Source organism: Rousettus aegyptiacus, unplaced genomic scaffold, assembly GCF_014176215.1.
Source record: "Rousettus aegyptiacus isolate mRouAeg1 unplaced genomic scaffold, mRouAeg1.p scaffold_m13_p_3, whole genome shotgun sequence".
Lineage (NCBI taxonomy): Eukaryota > Metazoa > Chordata > Mammalia > Chiroptera > Pteropodidae > Rousettus > Rousettus aegyptiacus.
The window spans coordinates 148844310-148867402 of NW_023416306.1; the positions used below are offsets into that span (position 1 = coordinate 148844310).

Sequence of the window (23093 nt, forward strand, 5' to 3'; positions counted from 1 at the left end):
CTACTCACTAACATTGCAAGGTAAGCCTCCTCCCGATTTTGCGTATGAAGAAATTCAGGTTCCAAAGCCTGTCCCATGTCACAAAGCAGAAATTTACCTAAGACTCTCCAGCTTTACCCGCCACATTCTTCCTACTACCCCAGGCTCCCCTAGACCCCCACTTTCTGCCCCACCAAGAGCCTCATCTCTCCCTGACTTACTCACTACTTCTGCTATTCTAGGGTGCTGGGCTCTGACTCAGAGCATGTGGGAAGGAGGTTCCCTGGCACCAGGAGGGACACGAGGTTCAGAAAGCAGTTTAGAGGTGGAATAAGCATGTTAATTCCTCTCTGCTGGGACAGAGAAGCAGCATCAGGAGAGAAATGCCCAGAAGTGGGTAGGAAGGGGCGAAGGAGGGTCTGGTCATGAGAAGGCAGGGATGGTGCACAAGGTGCTTCTCAGTCTCACCCCGATCCCACTGCCCCGCACCGAGCAGGGCCTACAGCGTGTCTGTCCTCAAGGGAGGACCGAACGGCAGAAGCAGCCTAGGAAACTGGGCAGCAGAACTTCTCCTGGGCCATGAAGTCACACTGAGGACTGAAAGGAAGAACGTCCTTGTGACTGTGGGCTCAGCAGGTATCACGAATGTGTGTGAGGCTTGGGTTTCCCCTCCACCTCTTACTTTGCGACAACCTGGGCTCCAGAGTCTGGCCGGTAGTGAGGCTAGTGGGCCAGTCAGAAGAGGGGAAAGGAAAGAAGATGGGAAAGCCCATAGTGCACTGGGCATGGGATGTGGTGGGAGAATAAGGAACCATGGGGCTCAGATGCCTCCCTTTTTAGACTAGGAGCTTCACTTGATGAACTTGCAAGACTGTGATGTACAGCTGAGCAGGCTGTGCCTCCCATACTCTGGGAGATTCCATTCAACTAGACCACAGTGTAAATGGCGAACCCCAGAGTTAGGCACAGGCTGAAGTATAGGAGTAGTCCTGCCATTGGGTGCTTAGAAATCATCCTAGAGAGGCTTCCCATTATTCTAGGTTTGAAGGTGGGAACCCTGGAGCTTGAGCACCATCCATGAATTGAAGAAGCCATTATCTGTTCCTGGCCAGAGATCCCCCTCCTGGCTGTCTCGGTATTGACCCTGGCCCCATAGGCACCCAGGGCTGAAGTGGCAGAGTCCTTGATCTATCACTGCATCCACATCACAAAAGCCAATCATAATGCAAAACACATTCTAAATGATCTCATTGGACACAATAGCTGCTCCTCTTGAATGAAGACATAGCTAGGCCTCTCAGGCCTGCTGTTCCAACAATCTCAGTCTATCTCGAAGATTTGACTTCTTCCCGAAGGAGACCCCAGAGGCTTACTTGCCATTGATCCTTTGCCTTTTCAGGCTCCCGTCTTCCTCCTGGCTCCCCGTTGGTCCTGGTGTCCAGTGTACCATCAGGATCAGCCCAGCCAACCCTCTTCTTCCCTCCCTTTCGACTGGAACCCAAGAACTCCCTTTCCCCTCAGTTCTTCATTTCACACACGTTAACCTGAGGATTGAAGAGGTAAAAACAATGTAGATGTTTAGCAAGCAGGGGGTCTAAACCCCATCCCTCAGGGGTATTTCAAGTATGCCTGCAAGTTTTATGAGGAAGTGAGGTTGCCAACTGCATTTTGAATCAAGGGATGAGAGAAAGGAAGTCAGTGGTAGTCAGTGGGCCAGAGGTAGCTGCTGACTGGACTCAACTGGTCTCAGGAGCACCCTGATTCAGTAGGAGCCCAAGCCTGGGACATCCTCATGGGTCACTCCACTGGACAAGCTGGGGAAGGTACAGGGTTTGGACTTTGGCCTGAGCAGGGCAAATTTGCCTTTGTGCTAACTCTCATCCCTACAGTCAGCCAGACCTGGACTGAGGCAGTCTCCACCAGCTGTTTTACCTCCTGGGGTTGAGCCCAAGGCTGTCACATTGGCGCTGACTAGCGTTCCCCAGTGAGGCTAAACTTGGCAGCTCCCGCCCATGAATTCCAACCCAGACAGCTGCTTGAGGAACCAAGTGCCGGGAGTTTCCTTTGGGCAGGGAAGTTTAAAACTGATAACAGTAAAGGGATCTGAGCTGTAAGCTGCTTCTCACAGCTAGTTTAGGTCTTACCAGGACCCACAACCGAGAAAAGAACAGTGGTATGAATCAGTCTTCTTGGGCCTGCAACTCGGTGGATTCCACTTAAAATTTCTTCCTTCCTGGTCTGGTCCTTGGGTGCTTACACCTTGAAAGGTCTTCTTCCATTCTCGAGCCCCTGCATTCCTAAAACCTCGCAACTTCGGCTCCCATCCCTAGGTCCTTTCTTTTTGTTCCAGTTCCCCGTGTTGCTTGCTCCTCTCTGAAATATACCCTAGGAATTTAATGACATCTCTCAGTGCTGCAATATCAGGATGGCTGAGTAGTGCAGGGGCAAGTTACATGTTAGTCTGCAAGGAGGACCCTTGAGTTGGTTTTCTGAGGGTGAGGGTGGTCCAAGCTCAGCCAACCTGTTTTCCTTTCTACAAGGCTTTTCCCTCCTCATAGGCCAGTTTCAATCACTTACTACTGCTGCATATTGTAAGCAGAAACACCTGCTGGCATCAGGCTGGAAGATCAAGGTAAGCACCTCCCTCCAGAAAACCACACATAGGAAAGGCAAGATGTGAGAAGAGCACTAGCCTTAGAAGCCAGACCAAGCCACTATCTGGCTTTGGGATCTGTCTCTGAAATGAGGGGGCCGAACTAGATGATGTAGTTAACCACTCCCACTTTCTTCAGTATAAGGTCAAAAATGCTAATTTAAGCCGGCACTCTTCTATGACCTCCCAGCCTCCCCCACCCTTGCTCTGGCTTCTCTCTGGCAGATGTTTCATTTGAAAAGCTTATTCTCCTAAGTGTAATTCCATTGCTTCTTTTCCATCGGCAATTCAAAACCTTTCTCTCTCATATTTCTCTTCCTCTCCAAGTGCCACGACTGTGCTCTTGAATCTATATTTCAGATCCGTCCTGAGGGTTTAGTGGGCTGGGATTAAACTCTGACCTTTGCCCTTGGCCTAGTCTGAATTTTCTTGGCATTATTTTTTTTAAAAATTTTTAGCTTCTTCTTGAATCAGATGTTATAAAAATATTTCACACACATACATACACACACACAAAACAATCCTGCATGGAAAACTCTGTTCAAAACTTTTCTTTGGCACAAACACAGCTTTTCCATGGCTTGCCACTCTCATTGATTCTTTAGGGCTGGTCCAGTGCCAGACTGGGGAATTTCAGCTTGAAAGGCCAGGGAGAAGTTCGTTGTACCAGCTCCCGAGGTCTGGGCCATTTCCAGTATCACCATATTAAGACTACAATTTAAGAAACCCCACCACTCCTCCCCTACCCACTGCAGACTTGCTGCTATAAGCAAGGATCTGTGAGGTCAGCCAGACTTGACATTGAGCTCCCAGCTCTCAGACAGAGCCTCTGGGTAGTTGGCTCAAATTGGAGGTGGTGTCCAAGGACCCACACTCAACTTTAGTCCAGTCCACTATAATAGGGATAATTTATCCTTTTCCTGGGTCAGCACCCAAATACTTTAGCGTTTTATTGCCTTTCTCTAGCCTTGATGGGAATACTAACAAAGCCAGATAGATGGAGACTTGTAAGCTAGCATTCTATACTTCAGCTGGAATATTTCATTAGCTCATGGCTTTGGGCTCCAAAAAGAAGTCATTTCCCAACTTTAGTAATTTGAAATGCTAGATATCCCATTTCCTTACAGTGTGACCGTCTTGTAGATAAGACAGGGTCCTGTGAAGGACCCTTATGCACAGCTCCAGTACTCTGTTAAGGAAATTGAGCAACTCCTTCTGCTTGTCCCTGGCCCCGGTGAAGTTGGTCGCCAGGCCTCCATTCTGAGAAGCATCTTACCAGTTTTGCACTAACAGTAAAATGCAATTGGGACGCATATGGCTTAGATTTCCTTTTCATATACTTTTCTTCTGTTTTATGTGGGAAGCACTGTTCTTTAAAGAAATTCAAAATCACTTCCAAGCTACCTGAATTCATGTTATTCCATTCCAGTATGAGTACTCAAGGACAAATGAGCACTTGGACTGGAATATCCCACCTGAGAGAACTACGCACCTTGCCCAAAGCCCTGCTGCTGTGGGCAAATCTGGACTCACCGTGCCTTACTTCACTTGACTGTTTCAGCCCTGGCACAGTGCCTCGCTCAGGTCAGAAGGACAGTCTTTTGGAAGGTTTATTTTCCTCACAAGAGTCTTGGTTGGCAGTTATTTTTCTGTTAACTGAAGGAGGCAGGTTTACAGGCAGGGCTTTTTTCTTTTCAGAAAAAAAGTTTGCATTGCATGCCTGAGATAAGGCAGGAAAAGCAATCTGATATTTGGAAACATCAGAAAACATCATTTCTTTGGGGGCTGTTTGTAATATCACTCCACCGCATAACTCCCTCAGCTCCAACTAATAAAAGGATCAATTCCAGGACTTCACTATCCTGAGTCCATCTAAGCCTGGTTAAAAAAGACCAAGAGGATACTTTCCTCTACCTTACATTTTGTTGTCCACATGTGACCTTTGTCCCAACCAACGACCACTGGTATGGATATGGAGTTATCACAGTTTTTCTTCCAGTCTTTGGTGTAGCTTTGAAACAAGTTTCCAACTAGGCGAGTACTAAAACAGGAAAGAAATGGAGGAGGGGTGTCTAAGCAACCAAGTCTTCCCTGGAAGAGAAGAGGAAGCCGGGAGAAGTGAATAATAGGTTTATTTGCATATACACAGGAGAAGAGTCAGCGCTGCTGGGAGAGAGGTGGGCTTCTGAAGAGGTAAGGCTTCAGCAGAGGAAGGCACCTTGACAAACAAGGGACTCCAGGCTTAGTAAACCAAGCCCAGTAGCAACCTTTGTTTGCCCCAAGCCAGTTAACTGCCCTTGTAACTCATTTACTTGCTGTCCTAGACACAGGAATCACTTACAAAACCAGGTGGAAAATAAAAGTGGAGAGAAATGGTTTTACATATCTGGACCAGCCACTTAAAGTTTTATTTATGTATAGGATACAGAAAAAAAAAAAACATAAGAGGCACTTTCCAATAGCTCTTAATCTAATCAGTGCCATCTGTCTTGCTAATAAAAATACCTATTATGGAAGAATCTGGGGATTAAATGTGCCTCCAAAGTTGGAGCCTCAATTCTACAATAGTTTAGGTAAAGGAGTCCTGAAATAGTTCCAGGTCTCCAGAATATGATCACAGACAGGAGAGTTCTGGAAATGAGAGTGCAGTAGCATTTCTCAGCCTGCTCCTGTGGGGCCTATCTCCTGGCTAGCTGAAACTGGGATGCTGGGAAGTCTCTCCCACGAATAGATGGCAGGCATCCTTAGGTAAAAAGAATCTTTCTTGGATGCTTAAGTTGAACCAGGATAAAGTCTGACTTCTCTTTTGAGTTCCCAAATGAGATTAAGGCTTTTAACATGTAAAGACCAAGTTCTGCATTTGGGAATAACTACCAAGTGGCTAGGTCCCAAGGGAACTTTGCTTCTTTATTCTCCAGGAAGATATGTGGATTGCCTTTAGAGAAGTCAGAAGAGGCTCCCTACTGATTAAATGAAACAAAAAGATTGGGTATGCTGACTAGGAAGGGGAAGAGAAACACACACTGAGTGATTATACCTTTTTTGTATATAAAGGATTAAAAAATTCCAATTTAATAAATTTTGGAAAAGCAAATGTAAAATGACTTGGGCTTATAAAACCAGAATTTACAATTATCTGTGAATAGTCAAAGACAAATGATAGAACCATTTTGATTACAAATCCAAAGTAATTCTAATGGTTACAGAATCACTTTCCCATTGCCCCAGTGAGATTACAGGTGTTAAATTGTAAGCATCCCCACTGCTACTTACACCCCTTCAGCTCCTCCTAAGACAGTGTTTTCACACCCGTCACATCACACACACCAGGCACATCTTTCTGTTCACAAAGCTTATTTAGCAAGATGATATCTCCTTCTGGCTTAGATCAACAACCCTCTTTTTAAATAACCCCCTGCCCCCAGTGCCTAAATCCATCCACGTCTTCATCCGCCACAGGTTGTTTCCCCTTGGTCCCAGTTCCAGTAGGACAAAGTCCTCCTCTAAAAGGATCAGTGAAGCCACACCAGTCCCACATTGGCTCCTCTCTACACCAATGCTGGCTGGGCTCCTAGTTGTCTAGCACCTTTGTGGTCAAGAAAGTTATAGTGTTCTCTCTCTTCCTCGTTTCTTGCCAGTATTCTCCTCCTGCCTTTTCACGACATCTATGCCAACAAAATATCTGGTCATTCCTAGGTCTTCCTATTTTGCACAACCCTTCCTTGATAACCAAGTGACTGTAACCACAGTTGCAATGCTGAAAATCTCTTGGTCTTTTCCCCTCTCAATATTTATCTATCTCAGTAAAATGGAGTCTCTTCCAGGAGCCAGGAGTCTTAAACCAGTGACTCCCCTCCCTACACCATCTGCCTCCTAACAGACCTATTCAATAAGAATCTGTTACTTTGAAATGAAAGATCTAGTTCGGCAAGATCTAGTCAGACCACCACAACCTGTCAATTGCGAGCCTGACGGATGATGCCAGGCCCCTCGATTCTTGCCATTTTGGGTTGAATTAAATTAACACAGTATCACACTCTGCTCTTTACTACACTTCTTAACACACCTACAACATCCACTTTAGTAGTTTGAGCACAAAGCTCTTTAGAGCTGTCTTTTCCCCTTTCAATATGCCATCACATGGGGCCAAGGAAGCGCCTGCAGGCCTTCTGAGTGCCTCTTAAGAACTAACTAAGCACCTAACTGGTTAAAGTGTTACCCACGATTAGTTATATTTTATGGCCTCCATATAGTAAGAGTTGTAGCATCACTCATTTGCAATCAGTGAAATTTATCAGGGATCTCTTGTTCTCTTGAATCTGACCTTAAGTGCTAACCTCTCATTAGCATTAAAAATGCTCTGCTTTAATAAGTCTACATTAGATGCTCAAGGCAGAAGTGCTACTGCGAGAAAACATGGAAGATTTCTTTAAGAAAGGAACCATGCTTTCCTTTCCAGCAGAGCCAATGAGCTGAGGCCTATTTCCCTTCTCTTCCCCAGCCTTCTGGCATAAATCCTCTACTTGCTGGCAGCACAACCTGATTTAGCAGGCACTGTTAAGACCAGAACACCAATGGCATGTAAACAAGGTGAGATGGCAAAAATACAGATCCATAGATCCTTTCTGATAGAGAACTTAAAGAAAAGTCTGAGACAATGAGCTCACACGTGCCAGTGCACACAACGAGAACAAGTCAAACGTCTCAACAAGGGTTTACTTTAACAGAATCTGCACAGGTAGGTACACTATGCTCAAGTTTCACTAGAAAGGATCACTTGGATTCCCCCCCCTTTCTTAGCACAGCACAAGCCAATGGCCAGCTAAACATCAGACCCATTGTTGAATATAAGGGAGCAGCATCAGACACAAAATTTCAGGCCCTGGTTTTATGTGCCTTTAATACTTTTTTTTTTCCTTTCCTCTGTGTTCACTAAATAGGATTAAATTTTTTTTTTTTTTTTTTGTAAAGCTCCTTTTGTAGCTTTTTGTCTTCCCTTTGTATTTATCATGTTTTTAATTTCTTCTCTGAGGAGGAATTCTCTGCATCTGTATCTTCCAATTCGACTCGATGCCTTTTGAGGCAACAATGGCCATGAACAGCCCTGCTGTTTTCTGTGCCTGGGGTGTCAGTGGGGTCCTCTCTCATTCCAGCACTGGGGTTCTCACAGGCCATTTCAGACCCACAACAATCTTTGTGTAAGAGTGTCCCTGTCAGGGACAAGCTATGGTCAGTGTCCGAATGTCCTGGGGAAGAGCAGGTCATTGCCTCCAGCTCCCCAAAGTTCTGTCCATTGTTGTGGGGGTGGGGTGGGCGGGGGTGTAAGCGTCCATTGTTGTGGTTGGCACAGATGGTTTCGAGGCTCCTCTCTTCACTGTCATCAGACTGGGTCCTGGGACAGTTGCCAGACTCACTACTGAGAGTGGAGCCAGATGCCTTGGGGACAGGAGGAGAGGGTGGCTCCTCTGCCCGGCTGCTCAGAGCCTTGCTCAGGGCCTTTCCATTGAGTTTCTTGGTTTCAAAAGAGTGTTCTACAGAGCCACCATTGTTAGTGTCCTGAGAGGTGTCTTCTGGTGCCTCTGCCCAAGAGTGGCTGCTGTGCTCATGGCCTGGGCCATTGCTGGGATTTCTGGAAGGAGTCCCTTCTTTAAAAGCATCCTTGCTGTGGCCTTCAGGGGGCAGGTCCTGGTTCCTCTGGGCCATGGTGGTATTTAGATAGGCTTCCTTACTAGAAGAAGGGGCTGGGTTGTCCTTGTGGCTGGTTCCCTCTCTCCCTTCATCTGCCTCCCCAGACACCAGGGAGCTCTCTCCATCTTTGTTATTTGAGTAGGAGATATAGGAGTAGCGGAGCCACTTGTAAGCTTTATAAATCTTTCGCTCAACTGACTCTATGTCAGACGTTGGTGAAGCCCGGCCTGGCTGAATCTCCAGAGCGGAAGTGCTCCGCTCAGGGGAGGAGGTGGGGGAGGAGGAGAGGTCATCCACTTTGATCTGCGGATAATCGTAGTTGTCTTCTCCGATGTAGGTGTTGGCCGGCTTGGGCGGGGCGCCGGGCCTCTCCTCTCGAGGTGCCTTATGTCGCCGCCGCATGGCATTCCGCTGCCGGGTGGACGCTCGGCGCTCATTCAGCTCCTCTTCGTCCTCGGAGCTACTAGAGCTGCTAGAGCTACTGGACTCATCTTCAGGGCTAGGAGACCGTGGCCGGGGGAAGAGATCCGTGTCCAGTTCAACCTCACAAGCGTTTTCTTCAGAATCGGACTCGTTGGAAAGAGCCAGGAGTCGTTTGTCCTGGTAGCGCCGCAGAGCTGACAGGCGCTGCTGGCGGGAGGCTGCGTCCTCACAGGTGGGTGGTGGCGGAGTTGCCGCCACAGTGTTTGTGGTGGTGACCCGCAGGGGCCCCAAGTGAAAGGCGCTGTCGGCAGACTCGTCCACTGTGGGCGGAGGGGAGCGGGGCAGGGAGGCCGACGACTCGGAGTCGGTATAGCCCGAGCGCTCGCTGACCCCTGCGTGCAGCTGGAGAATGGTGCTCTCGCTCAGGTCACTGTCTGAGTCAGAGCTCCAGCCCTCGATCTCGCGGCGAACCAGGGAGTCAAAGAAAGCCATCATCCTGGGGTCTTCCTGCACAGACTGGTTGGCGTAGTCATGCGACAGGCCACTCCCACTGTTCAGCACAAGGCTGATGTACTCTTCGTGGGTGTAGAGGCAGCGGGAATCATCCTCAATCCGCCCGTCTAGGTCTCCGGTACATCCTGGCTGCTTGTATGGGCTCCAAATCTGCACAAAAGGTGAAAACAAGACCACCGAGGGCTGATTGGAAAGTATTCTAAAGCTGGTGTCTATAAAGAACACGACAGAACTTCCCCAGACCTCCCCCATTATTTAGCCAGGACTTGCCAACAAACTTTAAAGATACATTCTTTATCAGACTGGATTATGTGGGGGCACCTATGAAAACAGGCTTCTAGAGTCAGATGTGGAGGAAAAAAAAAAACATAGACTAGGGCACAGAATTAGGCAGGATTAGTCCTGTCTGTCTCTAGGCCCTGGACAATCACACATCATGTTTCCCAAATCCTCCTCCCCTTTAGCTGCCTCTATCAATAATATGGAAATTATAATAATCCCTTTCATAATCTCAGAGGATAGAAGAGAACTTAAATATTGGCCAATATGTTCAAAATTCTCAGAAGACTGAAGCTGAGCACAGAGAGGCACCACTTAGCTGAAGTGAAAACAGACCCAGCAGTCAGTCCTCTGCGACAGTTAATATTTCAGCCTGTAACTCCACTTCTCAACTGCAACATTTCTATTTTTAACTAATGGGAATTGCTTACTGGAGCTTGATGAGAATAGCCAACATTGCAGTTCCCTCTTGGACATGCAGGCATCAGTTACCCGGGAAACTGGGTTCTCTTAACCAGGGAGCTGCTGGCTTGCTACCCAACTCTTCTGCCACTTCGGGATTAGGTAGGACAGCCCTGCCTCAAGACTATAGCCTCATCCCTTAACACCCCTCCACTCCACCGTCAGAGACATGGGCTCATAGCAAAAAGGTAGCTGAACTAGGATTCAAACCCAGGTCTATTCGAAGGCAAAGGCCTAACTCTGCCTTCAATAAATTGAATAAGTTATGCAAAAATCAAGTTCAAGGTAATTAAGTTGTCACTGCAAGAGAGAACGATTAGCTTCACCTGACTGCCAGACTGGTCCACAGAGCAGCACAAAGAAGCCTGGTTATATCAGCCGGTAGCCATGGCAACTTAGATGAAATTCCAGGTGATTTTCTTGCCTGACAGGCTGGTGTCTATCTTTAGATGGCACCCAACCCAGGAAACAGTGGCTCCTCATTCCCTATTCTCTATCAAGACGATGGATTCTGCAAAGCTATCCAAGGACAAATTTGCCTCCCTGTGAGAGTTCCCGACTGAAGCCTACTCCCTCTGTGCTTTACTTGAACCTCTGGTGTTAGCACCCCTTTGGAGGATCCCAGTTCAAGAGAGGCTGGAGAAGCATTCTAGGTTAGCTCTCCTCTGACCAAGTCTCAACTTGGATTCATTTCTTCTTCAACTCTGTTCCCTGCCCACAACTCTTCTAGTGTTGTCCCCTCTCCAGTTTTATAATCTCACCCAGGGGAGTTTTAAGGCAGTGGTTCTCAAACTTTGGAGTACACAAGAATCACCTGAAGAATAATTACAGTGTTGACTCTTGACCCCTACCCTTGTAGAGATTTTGATTCAATAAATCATGGGTAGGTACCAGAGCTCTGTATTTTTAATAAGCACTCAAGTAAGGAGTAAGTATGTGTGTAGGGGGAACCAATTTTTCAGTAACACTGGAATATAGTTAGCACAAAATAAGTAGCAAAAAAATAATGGATCTATCTGAAGAGTCTCAGATTCTTTGTGAGACTCAAAGTTTGAGAAACATTTCAACATGGCCTTCGGCAAGAGGTTCAAGCTATAAATGAGTATCTCTGAAAACAGATATCTGAGGTAATAAAAGTTTGGTGGCTTAGACAGGAAAATGAGGGGTCTTTAAAGATGTAGGGGAAAATGAGAGGACAAAGGCGTTAGGATGTTTTGGGATGTTATTCTATATTCTAGACCAAATCTCCTACTTCCCCAGTTTAAAAATAATAAAATGCTATTAACCATGTGGTCTAACATGAAGATAAATCTATATGGACTTCACTGAAACTCAGAATTTGTTAACAAGTACAAAATATTCATGGCAAGATGTTAGTCCAACTATCCAACAAGCCAGTTTCTAGGTTCTAATCTACTACACAAGGCCTTGTGTTTTCACTTCAGGAATGAAAACCATAACACTGAAAGTCAGCTTTTATTTGGGCTCTGCAATATATTAAGCTGAGGTAGACTTTAATTCCTGAAGCTTGGAGTAATGGAGCAAAACACTGGATCAGGAGGCAAGAAACTTGAGGGTGGGTTCCCACTCAGCTCCTAGTTGGCCAGTGACCTTGGGTGAAGCTCAGCTCCCTCATCTAAGCAGTGAATAGGTAAGTGTCATCCAATCCTAAGATTCAGAGAAAAACAAAGACCCTATCACAGAGATAGGGGAGCAGGAAGAATAGGTAGGAACGCCAGCCTCACCACTTCACATGGCCCTGGGCAAATGACTTCAGCCTTTTCTTCTCTGTAGTAATTAGAATCATCTCCATAACCTACATTAAAGCATCAATAAATGTGGTGCTTTCTCTTTCAGTTAGCAGCCGAATATCTCAACCAGAAAGTTTTAGACCCATCCTCAAAGAGACTTTTGAACTCTAGAAGTACTGACGGTCCCTATTATCTTGGTCCTCCAGCCATAAAATAGCAAATTCAACCATTTATGAAATTATTTCTTTAAAATGAAAGTCAACAACTCAGAAGAGAAACAATGAAAATACAACTTCCTGTGACATGTTAAATGTAGTCAGACATGCCTCCTCATAGGGCAAGGTTCATGAAAAAAGGAACCTCATGATGAGCAGCTCTCTCTCCAAGCCCAGTGAAAAGTTTACCTCAAGAGGCTTATTCAAACATCGTCAGAATGGAAGGCAAATAAGAAGTGTACTGATCTACACCGGTGACCATGATATGCTTGAGGTAGCAGCTCTAAGCCCCTCTTCTCTCTTTTGCACCATTATATTAAACTTAGAAATTTGTCCACGTACCAAGGAAAATTACAGTTAAGGACCTAAATTGCTACTCAAGGGTTCTTCACACTCTGTAATCTGACTTCTTAGACCATCTGGGCCTAGCCCTAGCCCACCTTTCTAGCCTTGTATCTTAGCCCTCCCTTCTTGTGTTCTTCATTTTGGCCAACCATGATCATTTTCTGAATAGGTCTTACACTTTGCTGCTTCTAAGCATTTATTCATAGGCACTATGCCTGGAACACAGTAGGTGATCAATAAATATTCCTGATTCAATGAAATAATTATCCATTTCCTCCATTTAGAATGTTCTTCCAATATTACTCCTTCCTTTTGCAGTCTTTAATTATTCAAAATCTAGTTCAAATATTATATACACTGAGATCACCCCAAAGAGAAAAAATCTCCCCCTCCTCCCATAGCACTTTATATGTCCCTTGTGTACCTACTGCATTTTCCATTATCTTTATTTCTTGTCTCTCCTACAAGGTCATCGATTCCTAGGGGGACCCGTATTATACCTTTCTTTACCTCTGTGTTCCTCATATGGCCTAACACAAATGGAACACAAGGTATTCCACACATATGGGGTGAATAAATGAATATTGGTCTTTGAGAAAAAATGTCAGTATTTGTTTGCCTCATCTTCCCCCCACTTACGTTTAACTACAAAATGAACCCTCTTTTGCTAAGTGTAGGCATTTGTGGGGGATATAAGGCCTGTTACAGGTGAGAACTCTTATTCTCTGGGCTAGAAAGGAAGTAGTAAAGGACAAGATAGGGAGAAGGGGGTGAAACAGAAATAGAGAGCTACTGATCTTCTCAGAAACAGCAAGCAGGAAAGTGACATTAAAATAGTCAGAAACTGACAGGCACAGGTAATTCACAAGGCACTCCTGGGTGGCAAGTCACGGGTTAATGTCCTCACTTGAAAGATGGGAGACAGACTCAAAGAGCGGCTCAAGAGTACCAACTGTACTGACTTAAGGTTTCAAATGGCTAAACATCCCTCCTGGTTGGGCAGGATTCAGACTTCAATGGATCCTGGAAGCAGCGAGCTCCATAGTTCAGTCTGGATGACCTCACAGAGAAAACATTTTCTTCTCTTTCTCTTCTGAGAACTTGGCTAGTTTCCAACCTATGACCGTTAGGGTAAAGACTCCAGCTGACTAAAATAGTAATTGGGGAGACTCAGCACAGAAGCGTCCCGAAATGCATAGTGAAGCAGGAATCTCTCTTCGAAAGGAGATGCCCAAGCAGAGCTCTCTGAGAAAAATGATGTCAACAGGCCTGGAGAAGACATGCTACCATGCCAACCCATTAGTCACAGGCCAAAGGAGAAAAAAAAGCAACACATGAGACAAGGCCAATTCAACGACTGCCCAAGTGAAAGACTACTGAGATGATCAAATCCAGCAGGAGCATTAGGCTGCCTGCTGCCTTTCCACTAGTATGGTGAATACGGCAGTACAGTGGGAAGAACAAAGAACAGGGCTCTATCCTAGCTTTACTACTAATTAGCTATGTAATTAACCTCAGATAGTTAATTTATAACATAAATATCATCATCTGTAAAAAGAGAAAAATCAGTAAAAATGATCTGTAAGTCCTATTCTAGCCCTATGGGAAATCTGTGCAATTACGAAAGTCAGCCCTGAACCACACAAGACCAACAAAATATAAATAAAGGAAGCTGGAATAAGGACAAATAAGCATAGTGACCCATATATCAACATTACATTTCTGATAGCTTCCTTTGCCTCATAAACAAATTGGTTTAGCTCTTAATAGTTTTTTTTTTCTTTTTAAAAGAACAAAAGAAAATGAAAACTGCCAAATCATCACAGATTACTTTTCCCTTTTCCCCTGACACCTCCCTCAGGTTTTCAATGCCATTTTAAAGGGGGGGGGGGGAGTTTTAACTTTGGGGGGACAGGGTAATATCATCGATCCTTATGTAAAAGTCTATCATAGGGTCTTCAAGATTTCATCATTTGCTCTAAACCCCAGAGAAAAAGGTTACTAGCAACTGGAAAGTGAGCAATGGGCAGTGGGCCATTCTTCTGTGGACATAAGCCAGGCTGGGTCTCTAAGTTGCAGGCTCTAAAAATATTCACTGGCAGGGTTAAGTTCATTCAGTTGATGTGCAATTGATTTGAGTGTTTAGCCTCAATTGCAACCACATGCAGTGTTTTTTTAATATGTCCTGAGACAATTTAGCTGTGGTTCTAGCAGTCACTTAGTTATCTCTGTGCCATAGTGACAGCAATTAATGCAAAGGACACACTGAGTAGCTGAGGGGATGGTGGCTTCCTAACCGCCAGGTGAGGTTTGGAAAGCAAAAAATTTATCAGACTCAAGATCAAAGGCCATTGGAAATGTAGCACTATACAGGTAGTGTCTAGTTTCAAAGCCTAGTGACTACTTTTAAAAATGGTCCTGAAAGGAGGGTTTCAAGTCATTCTTTTTAATATCGAGTTTTCCGTATTTTGTAATACGTCAAAATAATTGAGAATTTTGATAGACCTTTAGTATGTTTAGATATGAGGCCCTACATATATTGTTTTGATTTCTTCCAACTATGAATTGTAATAATTTCTCTAAAAAGACAGAAAAGGAAGATGCCTCACCTTGATAATCTTTTCTACACCGGAAGAGCAGATCATGTAGGTGTGAGGGTTAAATCGAACCTGGTTAACAATAGACCGATGCCCTTTCAGCACCATGAAGGCTCCGTTGACCACCCTACCAATGCCACCTGGGAAGACAGAAGGAAACAAAAATCAAATGATGAAATGGATGAAAGTAAACAGGCTCCAGTAATGGCAGGCGCACAGCTCTGAACTGGAGCCGAGATTTCTTATTAACTATACCACCAGCGGAAAGCTTAATCTTACAGATAAAGTTGCTATGGAAAGAGAGAAGATGAAATCTCTCTCAGCATATGTGCTCTTACCAAGAGCCTTTATTTAGCCTTTAAGCATTGCCCACACCCACCCACTGTAATTCCATTGTCAATGAAGCTACAGCCACTTAAAACATTTCTCAAGTTTTTGATCCCCAAGATAGAATCCAAGTGTTACCTTAGAAAAGGCTAGTCATGAGCAAAAAGAAACTAAAATGCTTGGGAACAGTTAGGCAGTTGACCCATGGACAAGCAGGACCAGAAGCATATAATTATTTACATGCACAAAAACATTTCTGATCCATTTGCTTTCAATTTCTATGATGCAAATGACAAACAAAATAAGCAAACATACAAAACCACTGGGAAAATACAGGGAAAAAATTTTTTTCACCCTGATAGCAGAGAGAACTAAGGATAAAGAAAGGAGGTTTGGGTTACTTCCATAATAAGCAGAGCTCAAGTATTGAGAATCTGAATTAGAGAGTGTGGGCCTTAAAGAAACCATGTATGGATTAAAATTAAAAGGCCACTAATAGAGTAAAAATCAACATTAAATAAAGGAAACTGACTTTGGAAACAAACAAACAAACAAACAAAAAAGCCCTTGATAGATGCTGTATATTAAAGACCATCCTGTAGGCTTTCTACTTCAATGACTGAGAAAAGTCCAGAGGCCTGGAACTTGTAACGCAGATGAAGATGTCATCATTTATAAACTTGAGATAATCTCAAAGGTTCAACTTCACTGGTACGGGCATCACACTCAAACTGAACATATATACCCAAGTTCTCAACAAGGTCACTTCTGGGCAACCATCAACAGCTTAGTACGTGTAGGATAGGCAACTTGTGTCCCTGGCCAACTGGTGAATATGATGCATTCAGACACAGAAAAATGAGTGTTCACTTATTTAAGTAATGAATACCTTCTTAGTCTCTACCGGGAGCATGGCACCACTACAGCGTAAAGTATAGTCTCGGCTCCACATGCCTCCATCTCACTTCCAACTCCACCTTGTTCAAATATTCATTCCAATCATTTGTTGTCTCAGTGATTGGAAGGAATATGATTAAGACAAACATCCCTTCTCTAGAAATAGTCTGGCTCTAGAGAAGGTATCTTCTGCTTTTGGCCTCTTGACACAACTCCTTTTTTGCTTCATGGAAGACACCCCACTCTTTACTGCCATGTACATCTTTTTTTTTGTTTTGTTTTTTTAATAACAGCAAGAGATTTCAGACTGTGCCAATCTGTTCTGTGATGGCGCCAACTTAGCTAGCATTAGGTGTTTACTTTACTTGGTGGGTAGCAAAAATGTCCTTTGCCTAAATTTGTTTCCATATTTGACAATACTAATATTTGAAATATTCAGGATGGATAATACAGTTAAAGTTATTCATATCTCATGCCAACATCATCCAGTTTGCTAATAAACCATAAAGAAAAGAGAATGACTAAGACATAGAAATGGTGTTTCCATGGAGAAAAAGGATCAGGAAAGGTTAAGCACCAAGACAGGATTTCATGACAGAAATCTCTAGGCAAACCTGAATGCCTTGCATTCATGGGTTGGAGTGGGAAAAATTACCTAAGTCTAGTTAGTCAAATAAAAGGGATCCATGGGAATTTTAAAACAGTTGTCTCAATACACGGATCTCATCACCCCTAAGGAGTTCCTTCAGGACTATTCAAAAATAGTATTCCTGCTCATTGTTTCATCTAAATTCTTTGTTTCCAACATCCTACTCCTACCCATAACCTCTATTGGGGTGATCTTTAGTAAAGAAACTTCAGGTTCAATCTAGTACCAATCTTTTATTTAATCCTACTGCCTGCAAGAAAAGGAATTTAAGTGACTCAGAATAGTTTAGCAACTTCTCCCAAGTCATATAGCTAGTAAATGCCAGAGCCAGGATTTGAACAAGAGTGTGTTTGGCAATAATGCCTAATATCCTTTCCACCATACTGGTAGCCTTTAAGAAAAGAAAGGGTTTGAATAGGAATGGAGTCAGAAGCTCGAAACTGACTTCTAAATCTTTCTGGAAGTAATCATATAGGTTGGTTTTCATTTTTAGTCCTAAATTTAAAGAAAGGAAAGAGGAGACTCTATCCAATGGTAGCTTGACTAAAAGCTCTAGAGTATCACCAAAGTACATTTCATCACATTAACAACACTGAATAGATCATGAGAGTAGAACCGGATCTCTTGAACACCTAGAATCTGGGGCACAATGCCTAACTAAAGCAGGTACTCAGTAAGCACTTGTTGAATGGATAGTGTTTCAAGAGAGGGCAATTCTAGAATAGGTGCTACCAAAAGAAGACAGGGGGTCTCATGTCTTAAAGAATTCGCTACTACAGAACTAAAGTTTATCAACTCGACCAATCTTTCTGTCAAAGATTACTCAAAATACAATTACAGTAACTTTTAGATCTGAAGAATAATTGAAGGATATCAATTCTTGAAAATTTCAGACCATGGAAAAACTGTTTTTATTGCTTTCTGCACTGTGAACCTGTCCAGTTTCTCTTCTTGGCAGTAATTCTAATACAAGGTCTTTTCTCCCTTTCCCCACCGAAAGTGGTATTTAGAAAATGTGAAAAAGAGGAGGAAGTCAACAGTCAAGACTGATAGTATAAACTGGTACAGGCAGAATTATTGCTGCCATTTGTTTAAGGTAACCAAGGCTGTGTACACAGAATCAGAGCAATGAATGGGGTTCAGAAAGGTTGTCGAGAGTCCCTTTCCCAGTTTCCAGGTTTCAAATGACTGAATACAGCTGCTACTTACGGTTTAGACACAGGATTTCTAGAGACTAAATTTTTATCAGTCCTGGAGATTTGAATAATTCAGATAGATAGATTTCTTTAGTCTGAAGTGGCTAAAGTCAAAGTGTCAGTATCAGTAAAAACTTGGGGTCTCCTCTACTTCATTACCTGCCCAGACCCTGACCATCAATAGCAGGATCAGGTTGGAAGGAATCAGGCAGAGATTATTTTCTCCAAGAACTACACAACCTACATAATCTCCCCGAGGATCATCTCTAAAACGGTGGATCAACCTCACGTGTGGTTACCAAATGAATTAACTAACCTAATTACTAACAATGGAGTACCAATACAAACAGTATATACCCAGGAAAAAGGACCTTACTTGTCCTTGAGCTGTCATTTGTTTATTCCGTTCTTTACAAACCAATGGTCATTTCTTTGGGCCATCTCCTTTAGCTGGCTCAGCCAAACATACTGGCACTACTTTGTAGGCTCCTTTTACAAGTCAAGAGCAAAGTTCCCTTCTCTCCATCTTTCCTTTGGTTCAGAAGGGATGCTAGGGAGGTAGGCAGGGTTATAAATCATCTTATCTATTCTAGTGCAAGACCTCAGAAAAACAAATTATTGGGCCATCTCATAAGATTCCAACATCAGTGACTCACTCACTTAGGGAGATCCCAGGAAACACAAGGGACTCAGAGAAAACCCCTTGCTTTGAACCCTGAAAAGGACCTTTTTTAAATGTCAAGGCCAAATATCTCCCCAGAGAAGATAAGGGGCTAGCATACAGGTCCTTAATCCCCTCCCTCTCCTTACCTAGCTCTTCTTTTCATAACATTCAGCCAGAGATTTGCCACCTCAGGCCTCTCAAGGGTCTGGATGCCTCTCGTTTCTCACCAACTTATTATTTCTGTTTCTTGTCAATTTAATTAGCTTTAACAAAGTCCTCCAAGAATGACTAGTAAGTTTTCCACTCAAAATCTAAAAGCAACCTGGTCGAGATTCCTTGATGCTTTGGTCTGACAGCAACTTACTAGTCACACTAGGAAGTGGTCCTCAATGATACTTGGGGCTACAGAACAGGACACTGCTCCCCATATCTCCCAGTCTAATGTACTGGGAAATCCTGATGGTTTTACTTTCAAAGTGTGTCTAGACTCTAACCCTTACTACCTTGGTTCAAGCCATATTGCATTATGTGAAACTCCTACTCGTTCTCATTTCTATTCTTGGCAGCCCCACTCCCACCATCTATCCTTATCTCAGCAGCTAGAGTGATGCTGTAAAGTAAGTTGGATCATGTCACTCTTCTGCTCAGAATTCTCTAATGGGTCCCCATTTCACTCATAGTAAAAGCCTATATGACTAGACACCCCTGTGCTCCACTCACCTCTATGACTTCAACCCCTACTTCTCTCTCCCTCCCTCACTCTGCTTCCACACACTGACTTCCTCGCTGCTTCTTAAACACATCAGGCACATTTTCACTTTACAACCTTTACACTGGTTTTATCTGAAATGCTCTTCCCCCAGATTTCTGCATGGCTAACTCCCTTACCACTTTAAGGTTTTGTTCAAAGATGACCTCCTCATTGAGGCCTATACTGAAACCCTACCTAATACTGCATTTCCCTGACCCCCATACCACTTCCTATCCCCCTTATTCTGCTCTACCTTTTCTTTTTCCATAGTACTTCTAATCTTTTAAACTTATTATATAATTCATGGTGTCTACTGTTCATTGTGTTTCCTCTCTAGAATTAAGTTCCATGTTTGTAGGGCTCTTTTGTTGCCCTGCTGTGCCCAATCCACTAGAACACTGCCTAGCAAATAGTAGGTTTTTAATAAATATTTGATAAATGAATGAAAAGACATGTGTATATTAGACTGTGGATTAGACGCATTCAGAAAAAAAAAAAAAAAACCCAGTCTCCATTAGTGGGCTCCATCATCCAATATATGTGGATTATCCAAGTGTTTCTCTTTCTCCATCTTCCTGCTATCAATTTTTTTCTTTAGTATTTTTACTACAATTCAGAGCAGAGAAATAAAGTATCTAAAATCCCACCTACCTTCACAATTCTAATACTAATTCCATGAAAACTTTACTGATATCCAAAATCTCTTCCAGCCTTCCTTAATTATCCCTTTTATGGGCCTTTGAGCCCACTTTTAAACTTAAGAGTACACACACACACACACACACACACACACATCCTTTTTTCATCCCTCTTAGACTGAAAGTTCTTTGAGGGTAAGAAAGTATTTATCTTTCAATGGCCCAGTAAGGATACTCAATAAATAAACAAATTGAAGTAAATCTCATCATTTTCTCTGGAAAAAGGCTTCAAGGAGAAGACTAAAGCTAATATCTACCAAAATAAAGTACTCGTTCTGGGAATTAATCCATTTCATTCCTGACTCCACTGGAAGAATTAAGGAGTCACTGCTACAAGAGACAAGGGACTACTTTTTTCCCTCACTATATCTAAGAGTTGTCTAAGCAACCTCTTAGCAATTCCAAAAGTCCTCAGTGAGTATTCCCAAGGTCTCTGAATTTCAAATCATAAAGAGAAATACAATCAGGGCACTGACAAGACAGAACAGGGGCTGCCTCCTGGGGATCATGAACCACTTAAGAATTAAGAAAAGTCAGATGGAGAAGGCACTGGCCATCAGTAAAGCTCAAAGAGTTCCACAGACGGCAATGCTTAATTGTAGAAAATAGTCAATTATGCTAAGTTCTTTCATCATCTGTACTTCACATGTGTTTGCAACCAACTACTTGTGATTAATTAAAAACAGTTGTTTTTTCAATCACATGGGAGGAAAAAGCAGGTGCCCATACCTAACTCACTGAGAGTGAATGCACGTCTAGAAAATGGAGGGGACAAAGAGCATGTACACACATGTAGGGCCATGAAAATACATGTACAGCTGTTTCTAGCCTGCTAACTCTGCCTACAGGCAGTGGGAGAGGTTGCAATGACTTGGCAAAAGAAACTGCATGTTCCCCTCTACCATGCAGGAGAAAATTTGTCATATAACTTCCCCCCTCTTAAGGTACTAAGAGTAACCTGAATGTAAAAACAACTTTACCAACCATTCATTCAGGAGGGCACCAGAGGAGGACAATGTCTTGGTCTCTAAAGAGTTTTTCAGAGGAAAGTTAAAAGGGAGAAAACTTTAATGAGGAATAACAATCAGAGTGGCTACTGAGTACCTCTCACGATATCCTTAAGAGGGTAGATATAACTATTGTTGTTATTGTTTGTATTGTTAATATTCTTACTTTACAGATGAAGAAACAGAAGTTTGGTAAGATAAAACAATCCTTCCAAAGCCTCTAACTAGGAAGATGAATGGATGAGGAATTTAAACCCAGGCCTAACAACTCTATTACATTGTTCTTCTTTCCATAAGTCGTAAGGTCTTAGTGTAGAGGCATATCTCAGGGAAAGCAACTCTATCTGTGAAAACCCTAAGGCCCTTTTCAACAAGAATTAGGGGAATGGGAAGGAAAAGGTAGTATGAATGTTTTCCAGACACCCATCCCTACCACACATTGCCAAGTCCATTACTTCTGTACCTAAGTTACTTTGGAGCAAATGTGCTGGAAACTATGGATCCATGGACACTGATATTATTATATATAGTGACAACAATGTCTTACATTTGAAAGCACATAATTTTCAAAAAGTTCCTATGACTTTTAAATCATCTTATGATTTGAGGTGGTGGGGGCAAGAGGCAATTTTACAGAAGAAACTGAGGCTCAGTCAATTGCTGTTACATAACCTGCCTAGAATGAATCACTCAACTGGCTAGTTAGTGGCATCACTAGACTCAAAACCAGGTATGATTTTATGCCTAATGCTCCTTCCAATATACCACACTGACTCTATACATAACTGCCGGTCTGTTTATTTTCAGAATTATCACATAAAAACAGATGCTCTTCCTACGTACTTCAGAGGTGTAAAACATATTCTGATGGGCTTTTTCTTTGCCACAGCAAAATTCCCAGTTCTATTCCTTCCTCTAATTTTTAAAGAGGTTTTTAGAAATGAGTTATTTGACACCAACTGAAAAAATCAAGCCCAATCTTGCCAGGTAGCAAGTTTTACAATGGGTTTTAGATCTTCCATCTCAAAATTACTTTCTCGGCCCACTAGGAAGCCCAATGTGAATTACTTATCCAATCCATTAAGTCACTGCTGTTTATATAATAAATAAATTTCATCTCTCTGGAGTTTATGGAGCAAAAAACAAAATGTTTCTCCAGTGATTGTCAGTTTTTCTGAACAGAAGAGTCAAGAAAAAAAATGCCCTTGCTTTTGGCTCACATTCAGGGCTTCTTTTCATCTAGTTCTCTCAGCATTTGGCATGATCTGTGAAGCACACAGCAGGCATTCAATATATGTTGATTGCTTTTCATCTGATTATGCCATTAAGGCATATAACAGCAAGCCAGTTTCCCAATAGAAACCCGCCTTAGTATCTTATGTTCAACTGGCATGCATAAAGAGAGGGAGTTCAGCCTCATTCCACATTTAAGTTAGAGGCAGTATATTAGATTAGAAATTTCCTCAAAGACTTTTTGTCATCTAAGCTAGAACCCAAGAACCTCATCTAATTCTCTTATGTAAGACTTGGCTTGCTGAACCTTCCCAAATATTATTTGAATTATGAATTAATTGCCAACATTTAAAAATAGATTACATGTAAAAATGAGAGGTGCTAAATATCCCTGAAGCCAGGGTGAAGGGTAGGTAGGGCTGTAAATAGGATTAGTTGAAAGCCTGTATAAAGAGCAATTTCACCATCACACGAGCCCAGGAGACTAGACCTTCTGCAAAACAAGCAGAAGCCTGGGGATTGATGACAGAAAGAAATTTTGAATTGAGACATCAGGCAAAACTAGGGGTGAACTTAAACAAAAATATGTGTGTAGATATAAGAGGTACAGATCTATTGCCCTATTTGGCTCTTAGAACCATAGTCCAATTATCAGGCAAATGCCCCCCTGGTAGGAGATCAAAGATTTCTCTTCTGGGAAACTGGGTGATTTCAATAGCAGAAAGCCAACAGAGAATGTCCAAAATAGTAGAAAGCCAACAGAGAA

The 23093-nt window shown here is 43.0% G+C and overlaps 1 protein-coding gene across 3 annotated transcripts in view; it reads right to left on the bottom strand.

Moving 5' to 3' along the window:
* Positions 1 to 4747: 4747 nt before the first annotated feature.
* DCAF5 (DDB1 and CUL4 associated factor 5) overlaps positions 4748 to 23093 on the bottom strand; it is an 87310-nt gene continuing 68964 nt past the window's right edge. For all 3 annotated transcript variants that reach the window (XM_036239081.1, XM_016131261.2, XM_016131263.2), the window contains exons 8-9: positions 14918 to 15045; positions 4748 to 9406 (exon numbers count right to left, since the gene is read on the bottom strand). In XM_036239081.1, coding sequence (XP_036094974.1) covers positions 7640 to 9406; positions 14918 to 15045 — 1895 coding nt within the window. In that variant the 3' untranslated portion in view covers positions 4748 to 7639. The remainder of the gene's footprint in view (positions 9407 to 14917; positions 15046 to 23093) is intronic.